Source organism: Heliangelus exortis, chromosome Z, assembly GCF_036169615.1.
Source record: "Heliangelus exortis chromosome Z, bHelExo1.hap1, whole genome shotgun sequence".
Taxonomy (NCBI): domain Eukaryota; kingdom Metazoa; phylum Chordata; class Aves; order Apodiformes; family Trochilidae; genus Heliangelus; species Heliangelus exortis.
In genome coordinates, this window is record NC_092454.1 from 68,077,891 (window position 1) to 68,092,349 (window position 14,459).

General features: G+C 36.8%; 1 protein-coding gene across 1 annotated transcript in view; it reads right to left on the reverse strand.

Annotated features, from left to right (window-relative positions):
* EDIL3 (EGF like repeats and discoidin domains 3) overlaps positions 1–14,459 on the reverse strand; it is a 227,626-nt gene that overhangs the window by 26,189 nt on the left and 186,978 nt on the right. The window contains exons 7-9 of the mRNA XM_071730704.1: positions 12,796–12,951; positions 11,578–11,722; positions 6,630–6,814 (exon numbers count right to left, since the gene is read on the reverse strand). Of these exons, the coding sequence (XP_071586805.1) occupies positions 6,630–6,814; positions 11,578–11,722; positions 12,796–12,951 (486 nt within the window). The remainder of the gene's footprint in view (positions 1–6,629; positions 6,815–11,577; positions 11,723–12,795; positions 12,952–14,459) is intronic.

Consider the following 14,459-nt stretch of genomic DNA (forward strand, 5'->3'; position numbering starts at 1 on the left):
TTTTCTGATGGGGAAACTACTCTTGCGTTACCTGAGGATCAAGCAGGATGAATGTTATTAACCAGAGTGGAAAGGTCTTGCACAATACATTGCTATCTGACTTGACACCTGAGTTAACACAGAAACCAAAACCAAAAATTAGATTATTTAGTCCTTGGCCACCACTGTTTCTTTGTGTTAATATCTCAACTGCATTATTTACTTAGCAAGAAGTGTGTGATCTCTTTTCATCAGCTGCCAAGCTAGGAACCAATCTGTTTCTATCAGTGCTGTGTAGGAAGAAGAATAAGAAAATGAACAGTAGGCTTTGAAGAAATACATGATGAAGTTAACCAGAATGTTGTAATGCTATTTCACTGTATTCTTAAAGTGATGTAAAAACTAAAAGCATATGAATGCAAAACTGAGAAGATCATTCAGCAGAGAATACCTTTCTAAGACCTTTGTATATTTTACTTATAAGATCTTGACAGATACATGCATCTTATATCATCTGATATAAGTGTCTTGCTTAGTCAAGAAGTATCATTTGGGAATGTACATGCCAGGCTGATAAAAAAAAAACAACAAAAAAATCCAAGACTCAGCCCACTTAACAAAGCATCAAGTTATCAGAAAACAGAACTACAACTAGCTTCACTCTATTCTTTCCCTTTCATCCTTCACTGGCTTTTATCTCATCTGTTTTTACATCAGGTATTTTTTGCTGCTTAAAGATACTTGACCGTGTCAAGGTCACTTCATTTATCTTCCTCATCTGTATTTCCTTTTGTCTGCTTGAGCTTGGAAATAGCAGGGGGGAAACAACAGTGTCCTATTATGCTTCAGTCTAAAACAAATTCAGGTCTACCTACAAAAACAATGAACGGTGTTATCAGGAAAAGAAGTGGGTGATATTTTGAAACACTGCCATGGAAGAAGAAGGCATGAATCAGAAGCACATTTGCATCCTTTCCTTCTGTATTCCTATCTTGCCAATTTTGTAGTAATTTTGTTATTTTTTCAGAGGGCAAGGAAAAGAGGGTTTTGTTTCACAAGCAGAGACAGCACGTTATTTCAAATCAGTGGAAAGGATAGCTAGGTAAAACAGGCAGGAATTTAAGACAGTGTAAAATGTCTTTGCATTAAAATTTAATGCATGGCATTTTCAGAAGGTGTTGCTATTAACATCAAGTAAGACCAAAATTTTCACTGTAAATGCACAGTACCAAAAATACTTCAGACTCAATCCTGGGTACATCAAAATTCAGAATAACCACAGTTCTGGGGTGATTCATAACAGGAAACTAAAAACACCTACAGTAGACCCTGAAAGTCCTGTCCTCTTTCTATTGCGTATAGAAGGAGCCTAAGCAACTAATTAGAAGCAGATATTTTAAGGTATTTATAAATTGCATATGCAAATTTTATATATATGGTCTCAGCATCTGGTTATGTATCCACTAACTTGGTGGAATATGCAAAACAGATCAGGGCTGCCTCTCTAGGCTCATGTGAGTTATGCTCTACATGAGGCTACCATAGCATTAAGCATGGTTCCCCTCTGTTTTCTCCTAATCCTTATTTATCTTAGCATTTAGACACTTTCAGATGATGTATTGGCGGCACAAAGTACAACTGATACCACTGACACATTTTGTAAATGCTGGTGAAATGTAGCACAAAGTCTACTTTCCATGAGTATTTTATAAGAAAAACTTAATAGAAGGTGGCTCTGGTTTAGCTCTGGTTTCATTTAATCACTTAGAAGCTTAAGCATAGCAAATAAATGAGAGAAAATGAGGATAAGTAGGTCCTACAATGGCATGAGGCTTTGCAGAGATAGACGGTTTTGTATATGCATAACAACAAGTGAATAAATAATTGGAACATATTTTTCCCTTTGTTTTAAACAAGAGATTTTGTGATGTATAATAGGTGATGACATCAAGTGGAAAGAGTAAGTCAGATGCAGCCAACTCTTTTCCAATGGTATTGATGAAAATTCCCAGTAATATTGTCTTGGTCTGGAGGCTAGATTGGCAGGAAAACAGCCAACCCAAATGTATTATATTACTGGCAGTCGTCATCACATTTGTAAGGTCTGTAGGAATTTATTTAAGAATTTCTTTGCCAGTCATCAACAAACCTGCTATCTTTTCCAGCAACTTTTTTTTCCCTAGTAGTGTTTAGCTAATTCCATTAAAGAAAATCAGCAAGAAAATCATTAGAACAAGACATTGCTTGTTGCTTCACTCTGCTATTTAAGGGAGGGTTGTTTTTCTTAAATCATCTGAGCTCAGTGGTAACTGTATAAAAGATCTGTGGAAAATATGTCTCAAGTTTATCACTTGAGCACATCAAGCTGCAGAACCTTCCACTAGTTTTGCAGCAAAATACAAGCTAAGCAACCAGATGAAAGACATTTTGACAGCAAGTGGACTGTTTTAAAGTTTCAGGTGAAGCTAGAAACATGACTCTGCTGCAGCACTGCTGGTGACCTGAAGATAATAGATATAAAATAAACCTCAGCAGGCTTCCAAGGTGGGCATCTTTTTCATCCAGCTGTGCTCTGTAGAGATACAGACTCCTAAAATCTCAACCATTTTTAAGATAAAATACTACCCATACCCTGGTACAATTGAAAAGTTGGACCCAGGATCCCATGCAGAACAATTTATATAAAGATGTTTGGAGGTCTGTGCATGTGGAGAAGAAAACTCAAGCTATCTGGACACAACAAATGAACTGAGATACCCCATGTCTAAGGAATATTGCAGAGGTTTCTAGAGTTGCAAAGCAGAATCAAAGAAGTTACTTGCTGAATCACCAGACAAAAGACAAACAGTCAAAGGCTTTGAAGTATAAGGTGTTGCTGCCACTTTTATTAGATAGTGAGTGAGAGCTGGAAATCAATAGTGATGGATATGGCATCTGCCAATCTATTAGAAACAAGAAAATATTTTAAACAAACAAAACTTAACTATCATTTAATAGAGAAAAGGAAGTTTAAGCTGCTGTCTTGATTTTGGAATTCATAACTGCAGAAAATTAGTAAAGTGGAAATGGATTTTGAGGAAAATGTTAATTCCTTTTCATGACAGCCTCATCTAGGAAAATTACATGCATAATGGGGATAAGCTGTTTACATGAGCAGTCACCAAGTATCTAAAGGACCAATAGGAATAATTTTTAATAATTTTTATAGCCTTAGTGCATCATTCTGGGCATATGGCAGGAAGTACTTTAACACTTCCTTTAATGTCAAAACACTGAAGAAATTGATAGAGGGGTAACTGCCTCAAATAAGAGCCCTGGACTGTATCCAGGAGAAGAAGCAGCATTCCCCAGATTGGCAAAGTGGTCTGGTCATGGTAGTTCAGTAAGAGATCCTGGGAAAAGCCTGTGAACTGGCTCAAGTAAAATGATGCTGACCAGTGGAATGAGGGAAAGGGTCTGCTTTGAAGGAAAGTGAATTTTCATTTTTTCTTTCTTTTCCCGGTACTTAATCTAATGCTAAATTTATACATTATCACAGGAAGAAAGCCATTAGGTTGTTTTGTTTAGGTTTTTTTGATTTTAATTTTCACCTCCCCACCTCCCTCTAATTAATTTTACTGTTATTCAGATAATTTCACAGAGATATCTCCAGAAGGAAGGGAATCTCTAAAGAAAAGTATTCAGAATCAGAGCTTTGCTAGAACTGATTATTTGCGTTAGTTTTGGTACCAAACCTGAATAGATACATAGCTTAGGATCACCAAGCTGCATATATTTCAGCTGTGAGTACATAGACACTAAAAAGACATGTTACCTAAGTTAATGGAAGTTCCTATGCTATTAATTAGGCCAGGTAACTGACATGGCTTCTGCAGCATCATCTTTAAAGGAATGGGGGGAGTGACCTTTAACAGTCACCTGTGGAAATTCAGACCCAGAATTAGACTAAGATGGAAACGTATGATTTTGCTCATCCTCCTTAACTTTTCCCCCACATCACAGAAATAATTTCTTCCATTACTAATGATGGTCTTTGCTGTAAAGAAGTGTTGTGAGGGGAACACTGGAGTTTGTAAGTGAGTAGAGTCTAAATCACAACAGATTTTCAACAACGGTAGAACCAGTAAGTTGAGTATTCTTGAAAACCAGAATGCACAGTTTGTGTGTAGAACAACATAATACTTCATATTCATGTCCTGTGGAGCTAGGATATGGATGTAGCAATCCAGAACACTTTAAAGCAAAAATCCATACTTGTTAATGGCTGCATTTTTATCAAAATAGTAGTTTCAGTGCTTTCTTTCTTGAGAGAAAACTGAGTTAAAAAACCCCAGCTCATGACAGAGAAAAAATTTATCTCTAAGGTTCATTCAAAAATGCCATGAACTGCCCATAAGCAGCAAGTAGCATTCATGCACCTGATGCAAACATCCTGCCTCAGCAACCATTATCACAGCAGGAGCTCTGAGATATGTGTTAACAAACAAGCTTTTAAAGAGGAACAGCTGATAGCTACGGTTTTTGGCCATAGATCCTCCAGAAAAACCCTAAGTCTGAATAGATCTGTTCAACTAATCCACATACTACAACAAAACCACAACAATTTTAAAAAGCATTAAGTAGGCTTTTACTGAATTATATAGGCTTTCTAGTGAAAATGATAAAAGATAAACCAAAAGAAGCATGTGGAGAAAATGCAAAAGGCATGGGAAGCTAACTGTGAAAAGCCATATTGTCTGGATAACTACTTTAGCAAAATACAGAAATCTATGTCTTATTTTAAGACCATTTCAAGATACAACGGAATCACTACTGGGATCATTCCTTATATTACATAATTCCTGCGAAGAAAGGGCATACAAACAAGTTACCTATCACATTGTTTTTCTTACAAATATGTTTTGACCAAACTATATGCAAGCAGGATGTTGATAAAATTGTAGTCAGTGTGTTAAAATGTTACAATACAAGACTCCGCATTTTAAACAAAAAGCAGCAAAGAGAGCAAGCAATGGATTAATTTAAAAGACAGGCATGTCCTTATTAGAGATTTGTTACCTAGTGTTGAAGCATGAGAGCCCATGTGTACTCACAGACTGAATTAAAGACAATCAGCTTATAGTGGAAGTTAATAACCAGTTTAAGCACTGGAAAATAAAAGTGGTTATAACGCCACCGGTTTTGCTTTTTTAATTTTTTTTTTTCAAATAAGAAATGTTATTATACACTTTTGAAAAAATATCCTATATGTTCTAACTTTCAGGAAAGTGTAAATTGTTACTGAGCTCATATCATAGCCATATGACAAACAAAATAAAAGAGGAGTATTTCTTTGACCATATAGAAATATTATGCCTGATACTTCAAAGACTTGCAGAGACCATGCAAGTTGTCAGATCCAATTTGCAGGTTCAGGTAGGTTCAAGTACACCAAGACTTAGAACAGCATGCAAAATCTTAGAATGTTAAGAATTAACTCTGCATCCTCTTTCAATCTGTAGATAATTAAAAATTGGCTGTCACCCACAGCAGGAATAAAACACCACAGAGTATTTCTGTGAGTCTCTGCACTCCCTTGGCTTCTTGGTATCACTGATGGGGCCAAATATGATACAATTGACTTAATTCTAGATGGAGAAACATTTTCGTCTTCTTCTCCACAGCAACAAAATCTATTTCCTCTAGAGAAGAATCTAACCGCTGTTTCAACAAGCTGCTCCAAAAATCTTTCAGCTATTTCAAAGTTAGACAAAGCAACTGCACCTTCCTTTCATTACCTATGTAAACTTGGAAAAAAGATAGTAATCGTATTGCTAAATTGCTTTGCAACTGTAGGTAAAAAAGCTACTAGGTCATAATTTATATGTGAAAGAATTGCAAGGGGTTAGTAGCCATGTTTAATGTTATTGAGGCTATGCACAAAGAACTGCACTGCAAACTGGCAGCTAACTCAAGCCAGTGCTATTTTCTACAGTTCAGAAAAATGTAAATATGTCAATGACTGGTCAAATAAGCTTCCATACCAGTGATTTATTGCAGTCTTTCACATTAGCATACTACCAACTTCCATTAATCATTCCAGGCTGCAAACAACTCCTGTGCACAGCTTTATAATGAATTCAAGTGCTGAATCAGTTGTGCTAGCTTCAGAGTGATGTCAGAAGGTAATTTTGAGCAGTCTTAATTAGACAAAGATAATTTAATTTTTTCAAAGATAGTTTACTGGCCAGATTTGCCAGTGTGTACAAAGATGAAATAAATATGCTTTTCTAGGGGGCTTTTGAAGGATAGAATGTGAGAAAAAAGAAGTTTCTCTTGACAGAGGAGGAGAAGGCAGTAAAAAAAATATGCAACTACTATTTGTGCTCATTAACAAAGGTTAATTCATGTCAACTGGGCAACTTGTACAGTCTGGATAGTGGAGGTGAAGGTTTTCCTAAGCAGGAGCTTTCTGCAACTTGGTTAACAAAGACATGAAGATCTGTGTGGGCTTTCATAGCAGCATCATCTACATGTGGCAGAGTTAGGATGTTTACACTCAGAAAGAAGCTGAAGCTGAAGGATATGAGTATAGTCCTAAGCCAGTCAACCTTCACCACACCTGAAACACAAATAAGATAAATGTTTGGGGAAATGTGTGTGAAACTTACTTGCAGCCACTGTGACTGGTCGTTGTGGCCAGAGGTCCAGGCATTAACTTTGCCTTGCTTGTCCAGCCTGGCTTTCCTGGGCTCCCAGGTGAACATGTCCATGTTGAGTGTTCGGAAAACACTGGAGGCAGTAATTTGGTAGTCCTGGATATGTCCTGACTTCATCCCCAGGGGTTCAGAGCAACCTGGAACAGCAAAATAAGGTCTGTGATACTATCTACTTATCTCTGTCAGAAGTGTAGATTTTTCTGTTATGGAAAAACACCTAGCAATTCTCAGAGAAGAGGCTGAATCAAGACTATTGGAGGAATGTGCCAACGAACAAATGAAAATAGCCAAATCAAGGCAATTTATTTCAACAGTACCTTGGAAGAATCAAAAGATAAAGAAGTATTTTATCCTGGAATAAATTTATGAAGGAAAAAAAATAGAAAAGGTGTGCATAAAGTGGCTGAGAGAAAGAAGGCTGGGGAGAGTCAAGAAAGGAGGATGTCTGGTTGGGTGGAGCAGTGTTTGATGGGTGTTTGAAGAAAATGTGAAAGATGGAGGCTGGAGCTTAAAAAGAGGCAGTTTTCTCATTTCCTTTCATCCCCAGCTGTTAAAAACCTGGAGCTGTCCTGGAGTTTTCACTTCAAAAATTTAGTGATCCTAGTTAGCTCACTAGCTGACTTGACACAGTTATATTGCACATAACATTTCAACATACCCTAGCTTGCTGAGTGAGAGGGCACCCAGGATCAAACATACCTGGTTTTGTAAGGAGTGCTTCACCACTGTGAATGCACAGAATCTTGATTTTATGTGTCACTGAGAAGACACAGCTTTTCTACCTGATGCTAACATCCCATGTGATAAGCTGGTTCCTATTACTTAATTGTTTGCTGAGTTACCAGCTGTGTTTCTTAAAGCACACATATGAATTGTGAAGTCTTTCTTCCTAGGACCATGACCCTACTCAGTTGGTGTCTCTTCATAAGTCCAAAAGCACTGTGAGACCATTTAAAGCACCTTCAAAGTCTTTATTATTATCATTATTTCTTTTTTTTTTTTCCACTTTATTTGAGCTAGATATCAAAGCTGGTTCTGTTTTTCTTAAAACTCCATTTTCTCCACAGTATGTTTACCTAGATTTAAAGACATGATTATTTTTTAGTTTCTCTGATATCATTAGCAATGATCTTTGGGTCAGATTCTACTTTTTTTATTTCTCCAGCAGGTTTAATACACAGAAATAAGTGGAATTATTAGGGATTGAAATCGGGAAGGAATAACCAGTGTCATTGTGGGGGGTCCAACAGCAGGAGCAAATGCATATTTAGAGGCAGATAATAATAATGTCGTCCTTAATATAGTAATGACTGTATTTAAAATTTGAAATACCAAGATGTTCCTTTAATTTTTGAAAACCAACCAACATTTCAGAGCTGATTCCCAGTGCACGAATGGAAATTGCAAGGTCTTGTCTGTAGAATGAACTACATGGTTCAAAACAACAACATAACAATTTTCCCTGGAGTAGGAGGGAGCAATTGATAGCACATATGAGAGAGACTCATCTGTTGCTCTTGAGGAGGACTTATTATTCCGTTCTGAAGTACCATTTCAAGATCAGGAGGGCTGTCAGCAGGAGCATTTCATCTGAGAAATCTGAAGGAGGTTCCTGACACAAAAGCATGGGTTGTCAAAACTGTTTTTCAGGGCTGGTCCAATCCGTCAAAAATAGTTCATTTTTTTCTGAGTACTGTTATTGATTTATGAAACAGCAGATGTGTCTGCTTGTGTGTTTGTGCATGCATGCACACAATAAGGGGATTTTACACTCTCCTTCCTTCTCCACTGCCCCCAAGGGTGGAGGGAGACAGTTGTTAAACATAGCAGGAGGAAATGAGAATAGCAGTGAGAACAAGAAGAGAAGAATATGATACACATGGACAGCAGAACAATGCCTTAGAATTGTGTCACAGAGAGCAACAGCGGACCTGGTCACTTCCCAGAACCTGTGGCATGCTGCTGGAATGACAGAAGGTAATGACTATTTTGACAGACAAGTTATAACCTAGAGCACAAAAGAACACAATGGTCAAACTAGTGCAAAACTTTGTGTCTGTAGATAGACATCCCTCATGGAATTGTGTTTATAATAGTTTTCATGATTCCCTGGGACATCTTCACTGCACTGTATTTTCTTAAAATTTGCTTTGCAGTGTCTCTGCAAAAGGATTTGATGTCCCTTGCCATTTTTAGAAACTGTTGAAGTTAGCAAGATGATTTGGATAGCACCATCTGTGACAACTGATACCAGATAACTCTGTATTTTTAAACCTATCTGGGAATAATTTTGCAGTTATTTCTTATTTGTCTAACTCAATTAAACAGAAGCAGTGAAATAATGACTGTGGATTAGCATCTGCAGACTGAAAGAATGCACATGACAGTAATTTGCTGTTGACTCTTCTGAGGGCACAATATTTTAATCTTCAGTCAGTGTCCTATACCGTGCCCCTCAACTATTTTCAAGAAAGCTCAGACCCTCAGAGGAAATATTAAATATCCAATGCAGTGGAGGCAAAACCAGAAATGGATCTGCATTCAAAGGTCTACACACATCTTGTCCTGCAGAATTCATGCAGTATTGGCAAAAGCAGCACAGGTCAATTGTTTGAGGGCAAAGGTGATTTTGCTTTGATTAATACTGTGATTTTTTTTTTCTGAAAATCTAAGGATTTAAAAAAAATTATTCCTATTAATGAATATAGGATTCCTTTCCAGATTATACAGTGCTGAAGATGAACTGGGGGGACAATATAGGATTACATGCAAATATTACAGTGTCACAATTAATGTGAGTTTGTATGAATAGAACCCATAGGTATTGTTAGGATAAGGAAAGAGTTACCACAGAAAACCTGCAAAAATAAATAAATAAAAAAAAAAAAAAGGGGGACCAGCATCCCTCTGCAATAACTGGCAAAATCAAAGTACCAGTAAGTCAGTGAATTGGTGCACAGCCACCAACAAACAGGAGCACCAGCAATGTTTGGCACTGGCAGAGACAGCTGCATGTAGATGTTTGAGTGTGTGAGTGAATTGCATTAGTGACTCCATTGTGTGAAAAGTTACCTGGTTTTAAGAGACAGAGCAGCTAGATGCTACTAACATTAATAACAGCTTAATGAATAAAGACATTCTAATAAACAGTAGCTGTGATTACTCCAACATTAATTTGAAGGGAAGGAATTTATAGGACAGAGATATGCAAAACACAAGTAAGCCAGGAACACAAGGCCATGAAAATTAATTCCTAAGTTACTGACGGCTAATTCCACAGGCATTGATCATGATTTTCAATAGGATCTGACCATGGGTGCTGGTAAATAAAGCTATTTGTGAACCTAGAAGAGGTTTACTGGACTTTTGGCTGAAGTTTATCCTAAGGAATAATTAGTTTTTATGATAATCAGGTGCTGCAAGACAATCTTGTTTCCTTCAGTAGTGACTCTCTTCTCCACCACCAATGTTTGTTAGAGAAGCCAGACCTCTGAAAGTGCTTTTCTGTCTAAGACCTGGAATTAAAGTGAATTAGTCTGTCATTATGTATAATTATGCTCTTCTTTCAGTAAGATTAAAATTATTCTATTGAGCCTTGGCTGCCTTCAGTGCTGAGAAACTATGACCTTGAAATTGTTAGGAGACCAGCGAAATGAATTCACTTCACTACCTTTCACAGTTCCTTGAGCAAAACAATTCCTGGTCATTCTGGCAAGGACTTACTCTAAATTGTGGTTCCAGAAATGGAAGACATAAAAAAAATAAAATAATAAAAAAAATCTAATAGACTAAAGCAGCTAGACAGAAATTTCTATTTACTCTCAAGCCTATCTATATTGGAAAAGGGCTACAGTGAGATTAATGCATTAACTTTTCATTCCTGAATCTAGTTGTGATGCCACTAGAGGACTGAGAATTATTTAACTCCAGCTGTTTTGATATATCATTCGTGAACTGAGTGACTATTGTTTGTAGAGTAAGCAAGCAGCCACATAAAAATCATTCTTAAATGAATTCATTGGAGCGCTCCCACCGGTAAAATGTTGATCACTTGAAAAAGATAAAAAATTTACATGCTTTGTTGAATTTGTAAGGAAACATGGTCATTGCAAAGAGTGGCTAGAGGTCATTTATGAGCTATAGCTTCTGCTACTGCAAACCTTAAGAGGATTTATATTGGATACACTTGCTCATTTATTTTTTGCTGTGAGACACAATCCCTGGTTCTTTCAGAAAGCTACAAAACAAATCTAAACTGAAGTCCTGAGTAAAGCAGTCCAGCAAAATATATCTGATTGCACCTTGAGTGGTCCTCAGTGGCAGCTGAAGGACCTTGGTACCTCTAAGGGTGTAACACAGCACATCCACTTGGTCACCCAGCAACCAGGAGAAATGACTCAAACCAGCTCTGAAGTCTGCTTCTGTGCAGCACTGCTCCAGTTCTCAGAAACTGTTTTCAGCTCTCAGTTTAGGCTGTGCTGAGTGTAACTGTGAGTTAGAAACTTGCTTGTCTCATGGTCTGCTTGGTACATAACATAGTGGTTACTGATAGCTGTTGGTACTTATTAAAACCTCTATAAATGACCTTTCCTAGGTTGACCGTAATTGGAGGCCAATGTGCACAATAAGATTTATAAAGTGTTATTATGTTGACACCACATTACCTTATTACTATAATTATCCTACTCCAAGCCACTATTGTCACATCATTTAGGTAAGTGTGGCTGCTTATATAATTTACATAAAAAGAAAGGAATAACTGTCTGGATAAACTCAGGCCTACCAACTGCATTTCACCAGGAATAAACTGCCTCAGGTTAGACCCTGGGAACAAAAATGTTCTTGATGGATGATGGAGATGATGATGATGACTGAGATACGATGACTGCAGGAAACCCACCTGACAGTTCACACCCAAGGAGCTCCATTCTCAGTGTGCAGTGTCTTCTGCAAACCTGAGGATACAGCCGTATGTACTGTGACTTAATTGGAGGGGTGAAGGAATTAGCATATGGGGTGTTGTTGTCCACATTTCCACGAAAGATCTGTGATAAAATGACATAGTCATAAAAACATACAAGGACCATTAGTGGAGGCTCTGTTTTCTGTATCTCAAAAATGTTTGTATTTTTCTTCTGACCTTCCCTGTAGATTTGTCTGCATGCTTTTCCCTAAATAGATGTTGTTTTACCTTTTCTAACTCCCAACATCCAAAAATCCAAGTTTTTAAGCAAAAGACACTGCCATTGTGTTGCATCAGCATGTTTGACACCTGCAGTGAATTGAGTCCTATAATTTGTCACTCCAAGAAACTGAAGCTACTAATGCAACTAAATTATGTCTTCTTTTCTCATTAGTGTATTAAATAGTCCCAATTCAATTTAGCCTCCATTTATTTATGCTGATTGACATATATTTTTTTCTTTACTACAATAACATGATCCAGCTCCCACTGAAGTGCACTGTAAGCCTTCCATTGATTGCAGAGGGAGCTGAAATAAACCTATCAGCATTCTTATAGTAACTCCTCACTTTAACCAGATAGGGTTGTTTTCTTCCTTCATATATATCTCCACACAGTATTTTAATTTCCTAATAGAGAAGCTATGTCTAAGTCTGCAGAGTGCCTTAGTTCCATATTAATTTACAGAGTAAAGGGATTTTTGCCACTTGGTAGACACAACTCTGTAAAAAAATAAGTGGCATCTATAAACTGTAAACACATGCTTCCCACTGGATGATACTGTTTGTGCAGTACTGAGATTAGCATTGATGAGTGGGTGCTGTGCTTTTAAGGGTTAACACTAATCTGCTGATGTAATAAACTAAATTGAAAACAGAGTAATGAGTAATTACTTGTAAACTAATTAAAATGAAAATCAGTTAAGTGTAATAAGCAGCATTATTCTAGCCTTGGGACATCGTATTTATACCACCATCAATTAAAGTATAAGAAATTCTTAGCAGACAGAAAATGATGGGGTGTTTTTCAGGGAAAAATAACCAGTCAGCCTATACCATACTGTCAGGCAATTATGCTTATCTACTAGAGAAACTTCATACCTCTGAAGGCAGCTAAACCATAAGATTTATTAACATACAGATGACTGAATCTCACCATATCTTCATTTGTGCCTTTTACTTTGTACATTGCCCATGACTTCCCATCATTACTATATGCAATTTTGTAAGATTTCACATATTCTGGACTTCCAATCCTCTTGGCACCTTGGGTTATAACTCCAGTGACTCGCATCTTCTTCTGCAAGTTTATCTGAAATAAACAGCAGGATGTTGTCACTAAGCATTTAAAGGACACAACTCTGATTCTAGATTCTGATTCTGGATTTTTAAATGATAGTGGAAATAAAATGTACCTGTAGCATTTAAACTTCTGTCTTTAAATTTTCATTAATTCATTTTATCTTTCATTGATTTTACACATATATGGAAATAAAGTTGAACCAAATACTATGTGTATGTCTTCATGTGTATGCACACACACATATAAAGACATATTATTGACATATAGGTGTGAGGGTTTTTGTTTTGTTTTGCTTTGTTTTTTGCATTACTAGGATATACAGGATTATCAATATATAGAATATATAGGATATATAGGTTATACAGGATTATTAATATATATTAATATATAAATATATATTAATATAAGTATATATTAATATATATTTCCTTCTTAAAAAAGAAATGCAACATGTTGATAATTTAGCAAAGGCTGAATCTTCTGTTTGTATTAGAAACCAGTTTGCTATCCCATACAAGAGAGCTGGAGGTAAATTCAAGAAAAATTTGTTTGTGAAAATAAAAATACACAGATGTTCTGTAAAGCTATCAAGAAGATCTTCCCTTTATTTGCATTTCTAAATGCAAATTCATATACCCAAATATCAAGGTTGAAACGCTCAATACAAAAATATCATGTGTATGAACATTCCCTATGTTGAGTTTGTTGTTGTTTGAGTTGACCACAGTACCTTGAAGTATGAAAGAACATGCATGGAGAGTTCAACAAAATTCAGACAACCTTAATTTTGCTGTCTTTATTAATCTACAGTAGGAGATAGGCAACTCTGTTCTCACAAAATTCAGAGCAATATTCAAATCCAACAAAGCCAGCATCATTAGCCTCAACCCTCCAATGAAGTCAACCATGAAACAAGTGCCCTCCCACCCTCTTGCTGGTAGGCAGCTGACGTGTGTAGCTTTTGCACTAAATGAAGCTTAACAAAGTGCTGTCATACTGTGATAACTGCATGAAGTTGCAGGCAGATGTGTGGTAAAAGAGATGAATGGAAACAATAGAGAGCAAACAACTGGAACAACGTAAATAACACATTAAACTAGATGAGAACTGGCTACTTCCAAATGAAACTTATCTCTGCTCCCCAGTTAGTGGAGCTGAGCAAGTGCACTCCCTACTGTTTGGTATAGCAGCCCCACTAGAAGAATACAAGGAGACAGAGTCAGATCAGATTTCTTCTGACCAAACACTTTAATCCCTTTAGTCTCAAGTATGGTCTCAAGATTTTCTCACACTGAGGCTGTAAAGTGATCAAACGTCTGGATTTCAGTATCTTACCATGGGAAAGTGTAGAAGGAATTTTACTGTTGGATTTTTGATTGGTTGGTTGGGGAATTATTTGTGGTTTTTTAGGTTTTTTGTGTTTTTTTAATTCGTTTTTTCATAGTGTCTAGGTATTTCTCTGCTACTTATCTCAAATAGTTGGGATTCTAATATTTTTCTTCTTCAGGCAAACAAAA